Source organism: Ailuropoda melanoleuca, chromosome 8, assembly GCF_002007445.2.
Source record: "Ailuropoda melanoleuca isolate Jingjing chromosome 8, ASM200744v2, whole genome shotgun sequence".
NCBI lineage: Eukaryota > Metazoa > Chordata > Mammalia > Carnivora > Ursidae > Ailuropoda > Ailuropoda melanoleuca.
In genome coordinates this window covers 24,688,412-24,709,759 of record NC_048225.1, presented here as the reverse complement: position 1 = coordinate 24,709,759, position 21,348 = coordinate 24,688,412, and the positions used below count along the sequence as shown (strand labels likewise).

The following is a 21,348-nucleotide window of genomic DNA, read 5'->3' as shown; positions in this document are numbered from 1 at the left end:
TTGACTAGATTTAGTAATACTGAGCAACTCTCAGATTTTTAATATGTGATAATGGTATTGTGGTATATATCTATGGAATATATAAAAAAGAGTCCTTATATTGTAGAGACATATTTGTGGAAATATTTGCAGATGAAACGATGTCTGGGACTTACTTCAAAATAATCTAATGGGTATGTGTGTGGGGGAAATGGAGGGAGTATGGTAGAATAAAATTAGCCATGAGTAGCTAAGTCCTGAAATCAGGTAATGGGTAAATTGGGTTCATTATGATATTCTCTACATTTACCTAGGTTCAGAATTTTGTATAATGAAGAGTCTTTTAAAATTTCTGGAACAGGGATGCCCGAGTAGCTTAGTCAGTTAAGCATCTGCCTCCCGCTCGGGTCATGACCCCAGGGGTCCTGGGATCAAGTCCCACATTGGGCTCCTTGCTCAGCAGGGAGCCTGCTGTTCCCTCTGCCTGCTGCTCCCCCTGCTTGTGCCCTCCACCTCTCTTTGGCAAATAAATAAATAAAATCTTAAAAAGAAAGAGTTCTGGAACAACATATAATTTTTGTTAAGTTGTTAAATAGATAAGTGGAGGAATAAAACATAATCTGATCAATTTTATACATATCTCTCACATACATCTTTTTTCTTGCCTCTTCCCTTCTCCCCTCCCCTCCGCCCTCCATTCCCCTCCTCTCCCCTCCCCTCCCCACCTCTTCTCTTCTCTTCTCTTCTCTTCTCTTCTCTTCTCTTCTCTTCTCTTCTCTTCTCTTCTCATTCCAGTATAGTTAACATACAGTGTTGCATTAGTTTCAGGTGTGCAATATAGTGATTCAGCAGTTCCATATGTTACTCAGTGTTGATCAAGTAAGTGCAGTCTTAATCCTCTCACACATTCCTCTTCTAAAAGAGATTTTAATGATACACTGTCTGAATTCCTTTATTAAGGAATTTTTGTATGCCAGAAATCTATTAAAGGAGATAAAATTCACTTGGTGTTTACTAGGCATGTTATGGAACAATTGAGTTAGAAATTTGTTTTGACCTGCCAGAAGCTTATAGCAAAACAAGAAAGTTCTTTTGAATCTAGCCACATTTCTTGGAAGCAATAGGAGTTGAAGGAAGGGGAAACGAGGGAAAGAATGGAATCTCGTCTCTAGTAACACGCTGTGAGGCTTCGCATGTTCTGTCTTGTCTCCATTTCTCACATCATTTCAGAGATATGTTTGTGCTTCCAGAATTCTCTGTAACAAAATGGTGTCAGTGCTTTGAGTTTTTAATAGTCCTTTTTTTCTGAATAATTTAAGATATCTCTGGGCTATATAGATGGCAAGGATGAGATATTTAGAAAGTGTGTATTATCAGGGTGCCTGGGTGGCTCAGTCAGTTAAGCAGCCTACTCTTGATTTCAGCTCAGGTCATGATCTCGGGTGGTAGGATTGAGCCCTACGTTGGGCACTCAGCGCCCGGAGTCTGCTTGTCCCTCTTCCTGCCCTTCCCCCTGCTCATGCGTGCGCATGCTCTCTCTCTCTAAAATAAATAAAAAATCTTAAAAAAAAATTTTTTTTAAAAAGAAAGTGCATATTATCAAAATGATTGTTCCCAGTAGAAAAAAGAATCAGGAAAAGTAATAAAATGAGGCAATCAAGATTTGGGGCTCATCAGCGCCATTGAGGATAAGTATTTGTTAGGGAGTACTGTGTAACCATGACTATTTATAACCTAATCTTTTGTCCCCAGAACAAGAGGCAGAGGAAGGGGACGAGGCAAGAGGCGATTTGGCCCTGGTCGACGGCCAGGACGCCCTCCAAAATTTATCCGCTTGGAAATAACCAGTGAAAATGGGGACAAGTGTGACGATGGGACGCAGGTACTGGGAGAGGGAGAATTGCTTGTTAGACAGATGCCTGCTCTGGGGACTTGGAACTATTACCAGGCTTCAATACAAATACCTTCTAGAGGCTGATGGTCCTGCCATGTCAGCACTTGGCTGCTTGTTAATTAAAGAATGACTGGGGGAAGGCAAGAAGAATGCATTCTCAAAAAAACCAAAACGTATTCCTGAATGTTATGACAAAAACCCAATTTTGCTGCCCTCAAGATTTGGGGGCACCTGGGTGGCTCAGTCAGTTAAGTGTCCCACTCTTCATTTTGGCTTAGGTCATGATCTCGGCTCAGCTCATGATCTCAGGGTCATGAGATTGAGCCCCATGTTGGGTTCTGTGCTGGGCATGGAGCCTTCTTAAGATTCTGTCTCTCCCTCTTCCTCTGCCCGCCTCCCCACCACTGAAAAAAGGATTTGAAATTGTCCAGAGAAATTGTTGGGGAATGCTGTTTAATCAGTTTAAACAGTTAACACGATCTTATTCCAGAAGAGTTCTCCTGTCAGAGTCTTTTCCTCATGAAGCGATCTGGAATATCTCCTAGTTTTACATCCTGTGGATAGCTACCTAATCTGTGATAGTTTTCCCAGAAGGAGAATTTTTTTTTTTTCTGAGCATTAGGACTCTAGGGATTTAAAAAATAAGCAGCGATTCTAAATCCTAGCTGACACTCTCTCTGGTGCGAGTCTCTATCTAGCTGGGGAAATAATTCCTGGTTATTGCAATTTCAGGACTTGCTACATTTTTCCACCAAGGAGCAGTTCGATGAAGCTGAGCCAGCTACTCTGAATGGGCTAGATCAACCAGAACAGACCACTCTCCCCATCCCTCAGCTGCCACAGGAAACCCAGCCTTCCCTGGAGCACGAGCCAGAAACTCATAGCCTACATCTGCAGCCCCAGCATGAGGAGAGCGTGCTGCCCACCCAGAGCACTCTGACGGCCGATGACATGCGCAGAGCCAAGCGTATCCGAGTAAGTGGGAAGCAGAGCTCCTCCCTCACAAGGTGCTGCCCTTTCTCCAGTCAACTGGCTTTCTAGGTGCCATGTTTTCCCAACGTTCTCACCATCTGCTCTGAAATCTTGCATCTAGCCTACCACACAGTTGATCCCCTTATCTAGGAAGAATATATTAACTACTTCTCAGTGTCTTTGTGTCCTGTGATGGGCTGGAAAGGCTGGTCCTAGATCCCATCAATTTAGTAATGACACAGAAGCCTGGCTTTTGGCAGCTTCTGGACTAGTATAGTTCAAGAAGGATAGCTCTCTGGATCGCTAACCTCACAGATTGGAAATGGGGACATAAGTATGTTTAATTATAATAATTATTTGTACTGAAGCCACTCTAATCCGTGCCTAATGATAGCTCTCAGATTAATTTTGGGTACATGAATTTGGTTGTCTACAGTTTCCAAGGGGAGACTGGCAATGTCATTACTCGTCAACGCAAAGGGACCCGTGTCCACGTTGCTGTGGCAGGTACAGTTTACCCACCGGGACAGCTTGACGTTAAGCACCAGGTTCGGGAGTTGGTCAGTGTTTCACTTCTGTGGCCTGTGTCTCGACTTTAGACCATGCGGCCGCAAGGCCTCCGTGGCCTCCAGGTCAGATGTGTGTTACTCTTACGTCACAGAGAGCACTGGAGTCTGAGGTAGTTCCTGGAGGGGAAGCGTGTGGAGAGCAATAGGGTTTTGTGGGATAAGCGCACGCGCTGACCAGTTTACATCCAGAACACAATTACTTACACTGCTGTCTATGGCAGCGGTATATACTTTTATTGTACTTTATGTGTGGCTGGAAAGAGATTTTTTTTTTTTTTTTTAACTTCCCAGGCTTTACAGTTTCTAGAGAGGTGATTATTTTAGCTCTTCTTTCTTTTGGTCTTCTCATTTGCTTGTAGGCTAGAAGGGACCTTGAAAAATTAGTCTAGTCCATGCCTTCCTATAAAAAATACATTTAAGCATTTATAGTTATATAATAACATTGAGAGGTTGTCAGCACTCTGAGGCTAAGTAGCCTTTGTAAGGGTCCTGTGATGGAATCATATAATACTTTCGGCTCCATGTATATTCTTTCAAAAGGCTATGGAAACATACGTAAATGTAGACCAGAAAGGCAGAAAGCTATGGATTAATACCTTCCCAATCCATCATTCTACATTATTTGCTAATCTGCATTTTACTCTTGCTCCATGACTATCTTTTCTGCTTTGGCCATTCTGATTTTTCACCAAGTCCAGAGAAATGCTTATACAATTTAATTTTTTTGAAGAAAAAAACAAAACCAAAACAAAAGCCCACACACGTAGTGAAGTCGTGGTTGTACAAGCCTAGTGTAGGTCTAACTGTGTTCTTATCCTTCAGTGCGTTGGGTGACTGGTTTGGGTACAAGGTTCCTGTGTCAAAGCAAAAGCCACGTGCGCTTGGCTGTTGGAGGTCAGTCTTAGTTGAGCTCTTGTGTTTTTTCCTCTCACGCATTCTAAAAATTAGGGCTATGTATTTTTTCATCTTTTCTATCCAGATTGGTAATGACCAACTGAAGGGAAGTCTTCCAGTCCAATTGGTAATGTAACTATTTTTCTCTCCTCTAATGCTGCCTGCTCAGCTGGAGCTGCAGGTAGGTCCGTTTCCTGTGTTCCACATAACAGAGCGTTACTCAAGTGTTTGCCTGACCTGCTGTTCTTTGTGACCTGTACTTACTAAATCCCGGTGGAATCTACAGTAAATGCAAACTAGTTCGTGAATCACCATTTATTTTCAGATAGACCAATGAATAAATTGTGGGTGGCGGATTCCTCCGACCCCAAACGAAGGGTAGGACTAAGTGCTCTCCAGGATCCTGTCCAGTTCTACACAATTTGGATAACTTAAGGAATGGTAACGAGATCTGACTATATACTCAGCCCTGGGTTAGGGACACAATGCAATTTTCACGAGTCCTATCCTCTGGGAGCTTACAGTTTAATTAGGGAGACAGTGTTCATGTAATGGGTCTTATAGTCAAGGGCTAATTTTGAAATTGTATCCTGGAATTACAACAGGAACTGGGAAGTGAGAAAGGCCAAAGAAAGATGAGAAGGGGTCAGGGAGTAGTTTGTGGATGAAGTGAGCCTTAAACGGCCTGGAAGAGAGACAGGAAGAAGGTAGGCTGTTTCCAGGGCTGGTGGCCATAGGATCAAAGGTCAACACACAGGGATGTGCTTGGAATGGTTTTAGGACAGTGCGCATAGTAACTTGACACTAGCATGGGGTGCCGGTTGAAGGACAGTGGAGAGGGAGATATGTCGGTAGCGCCAGCCCACCAAAGGCTTTGAAAGATGAGTAGAAAACAGGCAGAGAAGAGTTAAAAAAAAAAAAAAAAGCCAACAAACAAACAGGATTGATTTCCTTTTGGTGTCAAGATCAAAATAATATGAAAAGTGATCAAGAATTAATTTCCTTTAGCTATTAATATCCAACTTTAGAAACATTATAGGTCTTTGTCTGCAAAGAATCTGTTGTCTCAGAATTCATTTCAGTGTGAGTTGAATCCCCCATCACAGAGTTTAGCAACCGTGGCGTTTTGGCACCCTAGAGTACCTTATGGGCCGTATAGTGTGGCGTGCCTGGCTGATGGCAGCTCAGGGGTCCGAAGATCCATAATAGGTCCATCTGTGCTGCTTCTGCCACTTTTCATGGTTTCTTCTAGAAATGTGTGCCAGCATAGCTCTAAGCTGCAGAGGATACCTTAGAGGAGAAATGGCCTGCAAGTGGGTCAAGGGACAGTTTCAGCACTTTCACTACCTTGTACTGTGCGGATTACATGAGGATCAGAGAAATCTGATCCTGAGGTCTCCATGGGAATTAGAAAGGCAAGAGCAAGGTCTGGGGACAGAACTAAGAACGTGGAGCCCAGTGGCTGGTCAGCGATCAAATGTCTGAGGACACTCAAACTAATCAGAAATGATAGAAGACTTATTAGCATAATAGTCTAAAACAAAACCGAGTTCTAGATTTGGCACCCAAAGAGGAGTGGAATCTCCAGTGGGACCAAGATCAATTGTACATTGTGTCTGCCCTTGGAAACGTTATTGAACTTGGATGAAGGAAATGATTCTTGCATGCTGAAAGCACTCCAAATCTTGAATGTCTGAATCTCGGGATAGTATTTGTTTATCTGCAATATTTCTATTAAGTTTTCAAAGTAGCCAGAATAGTGAGAGCTTTTTTTGTAAAATAAATATTTGTTCAGATAGAGTAAAAAGATTGGGTAACTGCCTAACAGTATAATAAAGTGTGAGAAAGCTCGGTGGCTGACGTGAGAACGGTCTGCTAATACAGATCTCTGCGGGTGCTATAAAAAAGACCTTGAAAGAATTCTTTTTGTTTTTCATATGAAATACATTTCATTAATTCTGGAATTTTTATTGAACACTTCCTATGAGCTAAGCTCTATTTTAAGGGATCTAGATACAAAGAAGAATAAGATCTAATGTAGTCCTGAAGCAGCCTCTGTCACCTGGGGAAGACAGGAGAATTTCTAACTATCTCCTCAAGATAAATGAGTAGGTAAAATGCCCCTCTCGGCCCCGTGGGAGAACCCTGAGGAGGAAGTTTTCTGTCATAGAGTAACTGTGTTCAGAATTTTCACTAAAGGAAAAATAATTATTTGGCTTTATTCCAAATGATTATTTCACATTAAAATTTAATTTAGAGGTTGCTTCTTGTAAGTAATTTGAAAGGAAGGGGTTAAGCGTGGTTCGTTGTACTTCTTTCATTGTACCAATAATGCATCAAGGTCTCCATTAATCCTTCAGTTACTATTCCCTTAGTTACACAAGCATACCCATTCACAGATGTATTTTTTTGAGGGATTTTTATTCCCCCTCTCATAGCTCTTTAGAGCTTTCCCTCTGGTATTTTGAGGAATCTATGAATGAGTCTTCATTATAGTATAACTAAAATATCGATTCTGCATTCCCCGTGTGAAAGATGATTCTGTGGGTCTGTTCTCAGTAGAGCATGAGTTATTTATCCAGCGGTGGTGACGAATTTGCACTGATATCCATATTCTCTCACTTGGATTCCCTGTAACAATTGCATGAATGTACAAGATGGGTAATCAGCATTAGAAGTGCAATCTGTGACTACAAAAAAAAAGAAGAGGAAAATTGACTAGTCTAGACAGGGAACAAAGCGATAAGCTTAACTTTGTTAGCACGGCCTTTTAACCAGTGGAACTAACCAGCTTCACTGCGACCTTGTCTTCTGCATTTTCTAAGTAGGAAGTGGTCAAATATACATATTCCATTTCTAATGTGTGCTCGTATGTCTTATCTCATGATTGAACGTGTTCATATAAATCTGTATCCTTCATTTCTCTTTCAAGTTCTTTTTCTTAAATTGAGATACAGTTCACGGACCATAAAATTCACCCTTTTGCAATGGTGTTTAGAATGTTCTCAAAGTTGTGCAACCATCACCACGATAATTCCAGAACATTTTCATCATCCTCAAAGAAACCTTGTATCTATTGCCTCCTTCCCCAGCCCCTGGCAAGTTCTACTCCTCAGTTCTTTTTATAGCTTTTTTTTTTTTTTTTGCTAAACATTTTAATCAAGCTTTGAGTTCTTTTTCTCAAGAACTTCAGCAAGTAACATTTGCCTGACTTGCTCCAACCTCATTCATGAATGTGTGACTTATCCCATGTCATTTCTTCTAAATCTCCGATTGTTGGGGCGCCTGGGTGGCTCAGCCGTTAGGCGTCTGCCTTCGGCTTAGGTCATGATCCCAGGGCCCTGGGATCAAGCCCCGCATCGGGCTCCCTGCTCGGCGGGAAGCCTGCTTCTCCCTCTCACACTCCCCTTGCTTGTGTTCCCTCTCTCTCTGTCTCTCTCTGTCAAAGAAATAAAGTCTTAAAAAGAAAAATAAATAAATAAATCTCCGATTGTTATCCTACTCAACTCTGGAATTTGTTTCATTTTACAAATCCTTTATTGGGAATATTTTTTTGGCTGTTACTTAAATTCTTTCGTCAAGAACCCCATACGTCCATAAATATTGTAAGACATAAAAAAGGTTTGTCTTTTCAGGGTGAACTTCTTTGGGGATGGCTTCATTTTTAATGTCTTCACCAGAAAAATCTCTCTCAACTGTGTGTCCCAGAGTTCAATTTCTGTGGAAAGTCTGATTGCAGAGGTCATCCCCTTCCCCTGTAAATGTGTGAGCTGCTTACCCACTGGGCTTCCTCGCTAAGTGACCGTATCGGTGTGTGTCTTTCAGAACGCAGCTCTTCAGCATCTGTTTATCCGGAAGTCCTTTCGGCCTTTTAAGTGTTTGCAATGTGGGAAGGCCTTCCGAGAAAAGGACAAACTGGACCAACACTTGCGCTTCCACGGGCGGGAGGGGACCTGCCCGCTGACCTGTGATCTCTGTAACAAGGGCTTCATCAGCACTGCGTCCTTGGAGAGCCACATGAAGCTCCATTCGGACCAGAAGACTTATTCTTGCATTTTTTGCCCAGAATCCTTTGACCGCCTTGATCTGTTGAAGGATCACGTGGCCATTCATATCAATGATGGCTGCTTCACGTGCCCAACTTGTAAGAAACGATTCCCAGATTTTATCCAGGTGAGTGTCTATTCCTGAGACTCCCGTACACTTTTCTTCTTTGGTAAAAGAAACTTCGATGTTGGGAAAACTGAGACTGCGTATCGATCGCCTGCGTTTTCATCCCGTCCTTGAAACAACTTTACGGTTGAGAACGGTGTTTCTTCAATCAAGCTACTTTCGATAAACAAAAGATGACCATAAACCCTTAATTGTCCGAATCAGACATTGGCATTGAAACATTTAAGTTGTATTACAAGTAACAGATACCCAGATCTGATTATCATTTTTACCAAAGTCTTTCTTAATCTTTGCCAGTACCCTCTACTACATAAAATATAGAGAGCCTGTAGAAGACATGCTCCCATTTCCTGGCCTGGAAACATTTTCTCTCTACTACTGTGGTATCCTGTCTTGCTTTACTAAGGTCATGCATCTTGGAAGGAAACAGAGAGAGTTGGTATATAATATACTTTTGTATCAAGCACTGACCTCCTTCCTTGGACTATATTCTGGAGCAAAATAGGTGAGGATAAATTCCAGAATATTCATGATTTCATTTGAACTTCAAGTGACGATATGCTAGTTCTGTGCTAGTCAATGAATGATTAAATATAAATATCTAGTAAAAATGTTTTCTTTAAAAAAAATTTTTACCCAGACAGAAGGAGATCATAGTTGTGTTGGGAGTCTTGGTAATTTTATCACTTCACACAAACAATTAGAAAAATGGCTTATGGCAGAATCTAATGGTGAAAGAGACTCAAAAACAGTGAAGCAAAATGTCTTATAGGAATAGTTTGCTATGACTGACTACTTAGCTCTCATTCACAGCTCTCCTTCATTGGGTATTTATGGCTAAGAGAATTCAGAGGCCATATTCCTTTATTTAAATTATCCAAAGGTACAGGGAATAAGTCCCAATTAAGGAGAAATGATGCTGGTATCGTAGTGTTCTCATAAATGGGTAATGTATTTTATATCATCTAATTCATGTCTTTATTCTTCAGAACCTGATTTATTTAAGATTTTGTTTATTTATTTGACAGAAAGAGAGAGCACGCGCACAAGCAGGGGGAGCGGGAGAGGGAGCAGCAGACTCCCTTCTGAGCAGGGAGCACGATATGGGGCTTGATCCCAGGATCCTGGGATCATGATCTGAGCCGAAGGCAGACGCTTAACCGACTGAGCTACCCAGGCGTACCTTTCAGAACGTGATTTAATGGAAGGATGTAAAAGGAGCAATTACTAAAAGGGGCTAAATTGCTTCTGTACATGTTGGAGGCAGGAAAAAGTGAGAAAGAATTATTTTTTTGACTTTCTGTGGATAATTTTTTACCAAGATTTATTTAAATCCAGAGGAACTCTGCTTTTAATTTTAAAAAGGGAGAGAGAGAGAGAGAGAGAGAAAGAAAAATGGGTCCCCTGTGATCAGGGCTTTGAGCAAGCACTTTCTTCCTCTTCTTCAAGTTATATGGGAGGTTAAGATTTATAAGGCTTTCTGGCTACTTGCTCTGTTTCTTTGTGACAGGGGTCCTGTGTGATTGAGGCCAATTATCCATCACGTCTGATGGGATTACACCGCCAGGTTGATGAAAATCCATGGGAATGCGTTTGGCTCCCTCTAGTGTTCATAAGCCGCCATTTGTCCTTCCCTTGAGTGCCCGAGTCGTCTGACTTGTTCGTGTCTTCAACTGCCAGGTGAAAAAACACGTGCGAAGCTTCCACTCAGAAAAGATCTACCAGTGTACAGAGTGCGACAAGGCCTTCTGCCGCCCTGACAAACTGCGCCTCCACATGCTCCGACATTCGGACCGCAAAGATTTCCTGTGTTCGACGTGCGGGAAGCAGTTTAAGGTAGGGAAGCAGTGAACGCCTAACGTTGTTCTCACGGCCACCGACTTGATGTCGGGCTAAGGGCAAATGCCTGTTCATTTCATCCGTTAATCACCTACTTACAAAGAGCCGAACTTGAGATGCATTTGATGTCTCGTGTTGGACTTAGTTATTAGGATAAAGTGAAGGAAAAAGCTCACCTTCATATCCCCAAATAATTAATTCAAATTGCTGAATAGAGTAATAACCCATTTCCTTAAAAGAATCCAAATGTACTATAAGTGGAACTAAATTGCTGTTGAGGAATTCCTAAGAGAACAATACATTTCCTTACCAAATTGAGAGACTTTTGTAGAGCACTTATTATGTATCAGAGCCTGGTCATTGAGCCCTGCAAGTCTCAGGACTGTCATCGGGAGATCTGCGGAAATCTGTGAAACACTGAATGGCTTAGGCAACTTTGGGGCATGGTAGTGACTCCAAGGATTAAAATAAGACATCATAAGTATCAGTAGCCTGCCTGGAATTTAGAAGAAGCAAGGGGAAAACCCACAGGAGACTCAGGGATAAGAGTTAAACAAGGAAATATGAAACTAATAAAGAACACTTCATTGGGAAATCAGATGACTCACATTCAGTGGAGAATCACTAGTGAGTGTGATTGTAGGTCGTGCTGTCATAGAAACTGGAAGAGAATCAGAAATGGATGTGGGAGGGAAAAACTAATTTTAAAAAGATGCATTGTATAGAATGTGGAGATGATAAAGAGATACAGGAAGTCATTTTGAAACTTTAACTTGATATGTTGTGGCATATAATCCTGCTGGCTTTAGGTATATGGTAGCAAAGTCTAGACCTTTGCAGGGAGCTCTAATGTGAGCGCTCTGAATAGGCCTAGGTTCTTTTGTGTTTCTTAATTAAAAAACAACATGGACAATATATCCAAAGGATCCCTGTCTCATGATGTTAACTGGTTGGCCATCCATCCATCCTACCATTTGGTATTTTTTTATTATCTCTTTTGTGTCTGATCCCGTTTTAGCACGAGGCATGTGAAAAACCTTGTTCCTTTCATTTTCTCTTTCACTCTCACCCAGTGTATTAGGACAGGGTTCAGTCAGAGAAGCAAAGCCACTAGAGTTATGCAGTAAGGGGGTTTCTTGTAGGAATAAGAACTTCGTTATAGAAGAAGATGGACAAGCAGGGGTCTGGCAGGAGAGGTTGGAGGATCAGAGAGAAGTCCCTAATGCAACCTTCTGCAGCCCTGGTCCAGTGGACAACCAGAGCTTCCCTGGGAATCTGGGAATCCAGGCGCCTGCAGCGGGCTTGTGAAAGAGAGCCAGTGCTGGCCACGGAGGAATGCTGCTGCCTGTGGCGGTGGACGTGGAGTTGCCTGTGGCGCCTGCCCTCGGCAAGAGAGCTGGTGGCTGAGTGGGAGCCAGCGAGGGTGAGCGGGGCTATCCTGGCACCCCTGCCTCTGGCCCGCAGAGCATCATGGCCACTGCTCCATTTCCACCTTCCGGTCTGGTGCGAGCCTCTCTCTTCGCTAAGACTGAGAACCACACTAGGAGGGGGATCCATGTAAATATAGTTAGTTCCCCTTAGCTGAGTTGACACAGTACAAAAGCACAATGTATCTGCAATTCATTTTTCAGACTATAATAAGCTATTTTTCTAGAGAATAAATTTGATGTCACGTGCCTTCAGAAAAACCCTTAAATTTTAATAGCCTCTTAGATAGATTCCAATGTGCTTATCACTTAAAAGTCACCCCAAGGGGCACCTGGCTGGTTCAGTCAGTAGAGCATGCTACCCTTGATCTCAAAGGTAGTTTGAGGTAGTTTGAGTTCAAACCCCATGTTGGGTATAAAGCTTACTTAATTAAAAAAAAAAAAAAGCCACCATAAGATCTGGCTTCACAATGTTGTATACCTGAAACTAATATAATATTCTGTGTCACCCAAACTGTAGTTAAAAACAGAACCTGGCTCCCCCTTACCTCTGCAGTTCCCCTTCCACTTTGTATTCTGCTCTACTGAACTGTGTGGTTTGCTGAGGTGTGGAATGTTGTCTCTCCTGGGGGCTTTGCATCCTTCACAACCCCCCACTTGAAATACACTTTCAGACTCTCCCATCATTCCACCTGGCTGGCATCACTTCGTACAGAGACATTCCTTGATGCCCCCCAGCCCCCCTGGATTAAGTGCTTCTCCTGTGTATTTCCTTAGGACCCTTTACTCGTGACCCTGTTGTAGCACTTTACTGAATTGTAATTGTCCTACTAAAAACTCCAGAAGGTGGGACCTTTTGACTTTCAGGAGCTCTCAGTTTAAAGAGGAAATTGGACATGTGTGTTAAAAATTATTACTGCTCTTGGTGTGCGTACCTGGCTCAGTCGGAAGAACAGGTGACTCTTGATCTCAGGGTCATAGCTCAAGACCCACGTTGGGTGTAGAGATTACTTAAGTAAATAAAACTTCCAAAAAATTATTACTGCTACTGTAATAGAGGAAAAAAATAAAATGCCATGAGAAGGATTCACTCTGATTTGGGGTGTGGGTGACACTTGAATTTCCTGAAGGGTGGGGAAGAGTTAGCCTGCTAGAGAAAGGGACAGGAGGAGGAGGGAGAGGGGAGTAAAGACACCCCAGGGGCATTTTCCAGCTGGGCTGCACTAAGGCCCAGGCAGTGGGCATGGAGAAGAGGGCCCGTATTTAACACAAACATCTGAGGGAATTGGTAGGACTTTGTGTCTGTATGCCAGGCTGAGGGGTGGACAGGGAAGAATTGGGCTTTACAGCTTGGGAGGCTAGATGTCTGGGAGCATTGCTGATCCAGAAGCAGGATTTAGGCAGGAGGAGAGAGTGGGGGCGCAATGATTTGGTTTTAGGGCTGTTAGGATGGAAAAGCCTTGCTGAGATTTGGCCTTCAGCAAACGTGTCTGTCTCTGCATGCAGAGCTTGGTGTAGTAATAGTCGTAGCAGTAGGCTCTGGGACTTACGTAATGAGTCAGTTACAGTAAGTTGGTCTGTTTAGAGGGAATGGGTAGGGGGAAATTAGTGAATACCAATGCTGGGGAAAAAAAGTAGAAACGCAACAGAAGTCTGAGGTGGTGAGCTTTATCACTCTATCTAAAGACAAGGGGGCACCTGGGTGGCTCAGTCAGTTGAGCATCTGCCTTTGGCAGGGGTCATGATCCCCGGGTCCTGGGATCGGCCCCGCATCCGGCTCCCCGCTCATCAGGGAGTTTGCTTCTCCCCCGCTTGTGTGCTCTCTCTCTCTCTCTCTCACTTCTCTCTCTCTCTGTCAAATAAATAAATAAAATCTTAAAAAAAAGAAAGACACTCAAGAAAAATACTGTGATTTAGGTCAGGGTTTGTAATCTAGACTTTACTGCAAAGTAGGAGATGATGAGATTCTCTGCTTGTCCTTCTCCCTCTGACTCTCCCCCACCTGTGCACTCTCTCTCTCTCTCAAATAAATAAATAAAATCTTAAAAAAAAAAAAAGGTTGGGGGCGCCTGGGTGGCTCAGTGGGTTAAGCATCTGCCTTCTGCTCAGCGGGAAGCTTGCTTCTCCCTCTCCCTCTGCCACTCCCCCTGCTTGTGCTCTCACACTCTCTCTCTGTGTCAAATAAATAAATCAAATCTTTAAAAAAAATAAAGACACTCAAGAGAAATACTGTTATTTAGGGCAGGGTTTGTAATCCAGACTTTACTGCAAAGTGGGAGACTACGAAATTCTCTGCTGGGCTTTCCAGGAATGAGGCGGGTGGGGGGTAGGAGGAAACAGTGGCTGGATGCTCTCCATGGCAGCAGAAGAGGAAGGTAGGTGAAGGCTCCTAGGGTTGAACTCTGAACTTCGAATGGTTCCCAATAGTCGGTGGGCACTCAAGATATACTTGTTAAATGAATGTGCTGAAAAAAGGCAGTGGTTAAATAAAGTCCTTATACTGAAATGTGGGAAGAACTATTCTGGTAGAAAGGTTCAAATTCTTTATCAGACCAATAATAGTTTAATCATATGTCTAAGAGAAGAGAGCCATGCTGAAGAGGGAGGTGGCATTTTTTGAATTTTTTTTTTTCCCTTGGGGTAGGGTCTGCCTGATTTTCTCTCTATGGACCCGTATCAACATGAATCACTAAATTAGGTCATCAAACTAAGACCTGTGACCTAGCCTGTATGCTCCATCCATGGTGGGCAATGTAATTGTTTACAGGAACTTCTGAATCCATGAGATGAGAAATACTTACATTTATGTGGGATTTGGAAGAATATCCTAACTTTTGTTAAAATGTGTGGGAACTGTGCACACACGTGGCTTTGTAAATACAGTATTATATATCATTATCAATTTGTCTTTTAGTTCTTTTTTTTTTTAAAGATTTTTTAAATTTATTTATTCATTCGACAGAGATAGAGACAGCCAGCGAGAGAGGGAACACAAGCCGGGGGAGTGGGAGAGGAAGAAGCAGGCTCACAGCAGAGGAGCCTGATGTGGGGCTCGGTCCCATAACGCCGGGATCACGCCCTGAGCCGAAGGCAGACGCTCAACCGCTGCGCCACCCAGGCGCCCCAGTTCTTTTTTTTTAACTAGGCTTTAGCTTCTTTTATTTATTGATGTAGCATTAAATGCATATATTTAAACATTCATANGAGCACCAGGCAGAGGGAGAAGCAGGGTTCCCACTGAGCAGGGAGCCCGATGTGGGACTTGATCTCAGGACCGTGGGATCATGACCTGAGCTGAAGGCAGACGCTTAACCAACTGAGCCACCCAGGCGCCCCTGTCTTGTAATTCTCAATACCAAATTTACTCCATTATCCTTTGATCTTCTCTGTATACACGTAAATTCTTTCTTCCCCAAAACCAAGGCTCGGTGGAGCACACGTATTTGCTAGTGGGCAGAGTTTGCCATGTCCTTGTCCATTCCAGCGCTCTAGCTCCGCGGATGCCTCTTCGTAGGTTGTGCTCACTGGTAACTTGCATTGCTTTTTTTAAATCCCTTCCATTAAACATTTTCTACCCTCACTTCCCACTCCCCTGCCTTTTCAAACATTCTCTCTAAATAGCGAAAAGACAAACTACGGGAACATATGCAAAGGATGCACAACCCCGAGAGGGAGGCCAAGAAAGCCGACCGCATCAGCCGCTCCAAGACGTTCAAGCCTCGTATCACGTCCACGGACTACGACAGCTTCACGTTCAAGTGTCGCCTGTGCATGATGGGCTTCCGAAGACGAGGCATGCTGGTCAGTGCCCAGTGGCTTCCAGACCCACCCATCTCTGTTTATGGAGATGACTTCTGTGCAGTATTCCGTACGAAATTTTTAGTGGATTTTGTCAGGGGCTAGGGGAAAAGCCAGAAGCACGTGGTGCCCAATTTGGAGTTCTTCGCAGTCTCCCTTTGCCCTGCGGTGCCACAGCTCGTTTCTGCGGACCTCTTGGGATAAGGCTTTCTCTATCACTGCTCATTACGAGTTTTCTTTTGCTTTACCCCGCTCAGTCTCTGCTCTTCTATTTCATTCTCCTCTTCTCTTTTGTGTTCCTGAACGTCCTTTCTGGTGGGGTTTTTCCTTCTCCCCAGTTGCTCCCTGTAACGCCTCCCTTTTCCAGATGCGAAAGAGCAACAGAAGGGAACAGCCCTTCAAAGCAGGATGTGTGGACTGGCTAGCAGACACCTCAGGATAGCCAGTTCACTGCCCTCAATTCATTTTGACTTTATTTCAGTTCTGGTAGCACTAGAGGCGGAAGGGCATTATTTAAAATTTAGAACCTGAGTTTACATCTCATTCAGTGTCCTCAGTAAGGCTAGGGCACTAAATAATGCAAGACAGCTTTGCATCAGGAGAATTCAACAATGAAGTCCGTGCTAGTGTAATTTTCCATTTTCCAATGGCAGGTCTTTCAGTCAGAGAGTGTTAATGGAATCCCCAGTGACCCAATTCCCCTTCCGTCATTTGCCGAATGACTGTCAGCTCCTGTGAACTGTGACTGCTAAGGCTTGGTGTCAGCTGGGCCTGGAAATGCTGGGTGTGGCCACATGCCTTAGTGTTTCGGAGCATGGCTTCAGAGGATCCCAACTGCTAGCAGTCAAGACCAGAGGCCTTTGGTTCGCTTCTCTTTGTAATGGGCTTTCTTGTTTCTCATTTGCTTCCCCCCTCCTTTAGGTAAATCACTTATCAAAGAGGCACCCAGACATGAAGATTGAGGAGGTGCCGGAGTTAACTCTCCCCATCATAAAGCCCAACCGCGATTACTTCTGTCAGTATTGTGATAAGGTAAAGGGCAAATCTCTATACTAGGGTGCCTTCCTGGGAGCCCTGCGTGGAGCCCATTTGTGCGCGTGTATAAATATATACTCGGATCTCACCGTTACGCTGAACAGATGGTTCCCTGTCTCTCGGTAGTTTTCCATTCAGAGGAGAAAGGGCTAGAAGTGCAGCCTCATGTTAAGCCAAGATTTTTTTTCCCTAAGCATTAGTTGACTTTGTGTTTAACATTTTTCCTTGGGTTTTGTTACAAAAGTCGAATCTTACCGAGAGCTTAGTAGATGAATTTGTTTTAAATTTCTAAGCTCTAAAGCGAAATTGTTTATCTTCTTGCTTATAAAATATATACAGTAGGTTTGGGATTTCTAGAAGACTGAGTAGGACGTGGACAAGTTTTGTGATGGAAGACTGTACTATTTCATCCTTATTTTGGTGCAGTTACAAAAAGACCAAATATACATTTATTGTTTCATTGTAATATTGTTTCCTTATACAATGTAGTTGTGTCAGCTTAAAACCGGGAAACTTTGTAAAGCATAGATTCACCATTACGGGTGCTAGTCACTTTCAGACTTGCCATTTTAGAGGATTCTTTGGCGTCTAGGACTAGTAAACATCTGAGAGCTTTCGTAGAAAGGCTAAGTGGGATGAACTGTCCTTTGAAACAATCCTTTTTCTGTGACTGTGTATCTACCTCTTAAGCTTCAGGGTAAGGGGCATTTTTATTATTACTGTCTTAGTTGTATAAATTCTAGGAAGATGCCCAGCATATCTACATTATGTTCTTATTTTATATATTCTTCAATATAGCTGTTAGTATATTTTATTTTGGGCTACCTGAATACTTTTTCTCATTTCTCACATCTAACAACAGAATTGTTAGAGAGTTTGCTTTTAAGTAAGAAATTGGAATCGCATACTGCTTTCATGACAGTGCTTTTGAATTTGTAGGTTTATAAAAGTGCCAGCAAGCGAAAAGCCCACATTCTGAAGAACCATCCAGGGGCTGAGCTCCCGCCAAGCATTCGCAAACTACGTCCAGCTGGCCCGGGAGAACCAGACCCCATGCTGAGCACGCACACCCAGCTCACGGGCACCATAGCCACCCCTCCTGTCTGCTGCCCCCACTGCTCCAAACAGTACAGCAGCAAGGTATGGGAAGGGCTCTGACTGCATCCGAATCAAGGTTATTATTTAAGGAATCTCTTGAGAGAACATGGTGATTGGCTTTTTCTGAATTGATGGGGGACTATCAGAGGTATTCTCCAGTTCAGGTGGCTAAGGAGAAGCTTCCTGAGAATAGGGATTATAAATCCAGAATGGGAAGAGAATATGTGGAATTTCCCCAGAGTTAAGTGTGTCTCCTACATCACCTGAGCACCAATTGGTTTCCTTTTCCCTTGGTCTGCCGAAGGTCTCATATTGGAATATTTTATGCTCGTGCTCTATGAGCTCAGGTTTACAGAAGCACTTCCTAGGAACTTACATGATAGATCTTGAAAAAGGGGTCATTCTTGTTTGGGGGGGGAGCTTGTGATTGATTGCTGCAGGTGTTGGGGGGATTAGGGGATACCATGAGTGAGGCGTGCTGACCTTGCCTGATGGTGTGGGGTCACATGGCTGTTCAGTTTCTTCTCAGCCTCTTCCTTTTTCTCTTGCAAACCCTGTGCTGCAGGAGGAGCCGGCACAGAGTTAGGACTACACCTTATTTCTTTCAAGGCAAAACCCAGGAATATTGGCCGGGTTTGTGTTTGAGAAAATTTGCAAATAACTAACTCTAGTAATGAGTCTTGGTTTTGCCATACTTTTCCAGACCAAGATGGTACAGCATATTCGAAAGAAGCATCCAGAGTATGCCCAGCTCCCTAACACCTTACATCCCCCACTGACGACAGCTGTGATCAGTGCTACCCCGGCTGTGTTAACCACAGACAGTGCTACTGGGGAGACCGTGGTGGTAAGTGTGTCACTGGTAAGAGCACCTCATCCCCTTCAGTGCCCATATGGCTTCCAATACCAAAGCCACGTCTATCTTGCTATATAATTGGCTGCAAAGGTAGCCCATTATCCCTCAGTTTTCTACCCAGGACATTATGCTTATGGTTGGTCTCCTAGCTGATGCTTCATCAAAGCTCTCTGTAGAAGGGGCAGCAAGAAATGTTCAGTGGGGCTCCCGTGCTGCAAGATTGATAGAACCCCTCGGGTAACTCCATCGGGGCTTACACAGACAGGTGTCTTCCAGCATCTTCTCACCTTTGGATTCCTCCTGTCTGACCTCAGGGCTAATTGTGCAAGCAGTAGTGTTACCAGCTAATGTGTTTTTTGTGACTTCTCTAGACAACAGACCTCCTAACCCAAGCCATGACAGAACTGTCCCAGACCTTAACGACAGATTACCGAACGTCGCAGGGGGACTACCAGAGAATTCAGTATATTCCTGTGTCACAGTCGACATCCGGTCTTCAGCAGCCTCAGCACATACAGCTTCAAGTGGTGCAAGTGGCTCCGGTACACATGTCTCTCTTTACCTTTGCGAATGCCATATCGCCCCTAGCCAATATGGCGGCAGGGGGGCGGTCAACAAAAGCACCCAGTTCTCAGAGCTAGAGCTGGACCCCACGTCCTGTGCTTCCCATGTAAGGTCCGAGTCTAAAGCTTTTGTAGAACTCCCCTGGCCCCTGGCTGTATCGGGCTCTGGACTTAGCAGTGTAAGAGATTTCTCTCAAGAACAGTCTAGGGGTTTCAGCCGCCATGTATGCCGTTGTCCTGTGCTACTGCGGGACGGGCCTACGTGAACACTTTCAGAGCCTCTTCTGAATCGTTGAGCACCAAACTTGAGTACTTGGTGGGGAACCAGTTTGGTATGTCCCTACTTGGGCATCGAAAGGGAGGTTGTAAAGAATAATTTGAAGTTTTGAGTATCAGTCAGCACGTTATTAGTACAGAGGTATAACTACGTTCCTTCTGCCAGATAATTGGTAGCTCATTCTCACTGATTAGGGAGCTAAAAGAAGAAATCCTCCCAGAACTATCCTTTCATTTAATTACGCTGACGAAGTGTATTCGAGGCACAAATGATCAAACCTGTTGCTTTGAAATAAATTGGTCTGAAAATTTAGGAAAATAGGAAAATTTAGGACTAATACCAGAGCGGGGAAGTGAGGAGTTGCTACTGTCATTGACTGTTCTTTATCTTGTTTTTCTTATGGGACGTTTCTTTTAACTTCAGACTTTAGGGGAACCTATGAATCCCTGAAATTGCCTGTAAAGTGTGATGTATAAGTACATTATTCTGGAAGAAGGGACTAGATTTTCAGAGATGTCTGGGGTACATAAAAAGATTGGGAACCACTCTTCTAGTGGGTCAGTAGCTGAAAGCAAATTCTCTTCTTTGATCTCTTTTAACCTATCAAGGGTAGGGCATTAAATTTAATTGAAACTTAAGGGAAAAGGACTTTGGACTCCTGAGAGTTGCTCATTCAGCTTATTATGAGGAGCTATATTTCCTTTCTGTCCTTCTCTTTCAGAATAAAATAGCACTAGTGGTTTATGTTTTATAAGCACAACTTTAAAAATGATCTTTGCTAATGTTTACCAGCTTGGCTTAGGTGTGGGCTCTCAGGGAGCGAAACCCTGGATGCGAAGTTCCGTCTGCCCTTCTGCTGGGATATTGTTTCAGCTGAACATTTTCTCTGGCAGGATTTCCCTTCCCTGTAATCAGTATGCGTTTGGTCTTCCTGCCCTTCAGGCCACTTCCCCACACCAGTCTCAGCAGTCCACTGTGGACGTTGGCCAACTCCACGACCCTCAGACCTACACCCAGCATGCCATCCAGGTGCAGCATATCCAAGTGACAGAGCCCACTTCCGCCACCCCCACATCATCCCAGGTAGGTTCTCCGACTGTTCACCGAGGGCAACGTGGTCTTGGGGACCCTGGCACGTTCGTAAGAGCGAAGAGACGTTATCTTCAGACCTAGTCACCTTGACTATTGAAATGATACCGTTTGTTTTTGGGCCTTCATTAAAGATCCTACCTTTGCCTCCAGATTCTCTACTGGCATCACGGGCACACTTGCATTAAGTGATGAGCTTCCACCAAGCAAAAGGAGCCCTGCGATCTTATGTCCTAGGGACAGCCTTGGCTTTTGCTTCCTATTCTAAATGGCTCTCTGACAGCATGCAGTTGCTAAGTTGTTCCTTGAATTTTGGAGCAGTGACTTTGTGGCGTGTTATTGTGTTTGTATGACAGAGGCTGTTACTAAGACAACGTAGCTACATCCATTCAAAAAATACTTATAAAAATCTCACCCTTTGCATGAAACTTTTTTAGGTCTTGCCCTCAAGGACCTTGGAGTCTAGTAGGGATATAACATGTATATAGGAGTAAACAGGATATGAGGCAAAGGTATCTGAACCAGAAAGGTTACATATAGGCCCACCTCTGATATTCACAGGTTCCGGAACAAGAATACAAATGAAAGCCTGCATGCCATGTGTCTAGGTGGTTAAAGGTTTCAAATCAAGCTAACAAACTTAAATAAACTATGTTCTTTGCAATGACATGGATGGAGCTAGAGACTATTATGTTAAGTGAAATAAGTCTGTCAGAAAAAGACAGATACCATATGATTTCACTCATATGTGGAATTTAAGAATCAAAACAAATGAGCAAAGGAGAAAAAAAAAAGAGAGGGGCAAACTAAGAAACAGACTCTCTTTTTTTAAAAAAGATTTTATTTGTGAGAGAGAGAGCAAGCATGAGCAGGGAGAGGAGCAGA

General features: G+C 43.4%; 1 protein-coding gene across 1 annotated transcript in view; it reads left to right on the top strand.

The window, feature by feature from the left end:
• Positions 1-21,348, top strand: part of PRDM10 (PR/SET domain 10) — a 93,433-nt gene that overhangs the window by 60,301 nt on the left and 11,784 nt on the right. Inside the window, exons 10-19 of the mRNA XM_002912687.4 lie at positions 1,732-1,861; positions 2,606-2,848; positions 8,134-8,481; positions 10,162-10,317; positions 15,369-15,548; positions 16,467-16,577; positions 17,520-17,720; positions 18,382-18,525; positions 18,906-19,076; positions 20,317-20,457. Coding sequence (XP_002912733.1) covers positions 1,732-1,861; positions 2,606-2,848; positions 8,134-8,481; positions 10,162-10,317; positions 15,369-15,548; positions 16,467-16,577; positions 17,520-17,720; positions 18,382-18,525; positions 18,906-19,076; positions 20,317-20,457 — 1,825 coding nt within the window. The remainder of the gene's footprint in view (positions 1-1,731; positions 1,862-2,605; positions 2,849-8,133; positions 8,482-10,161; positions 10,318-15,368; positions 15,549-16,466; positions 16,578-17,519; positions 17,721-18,381; positions 18,526-18,905; positions 19,077-20,316; positions 20,458-21,348) is intronic.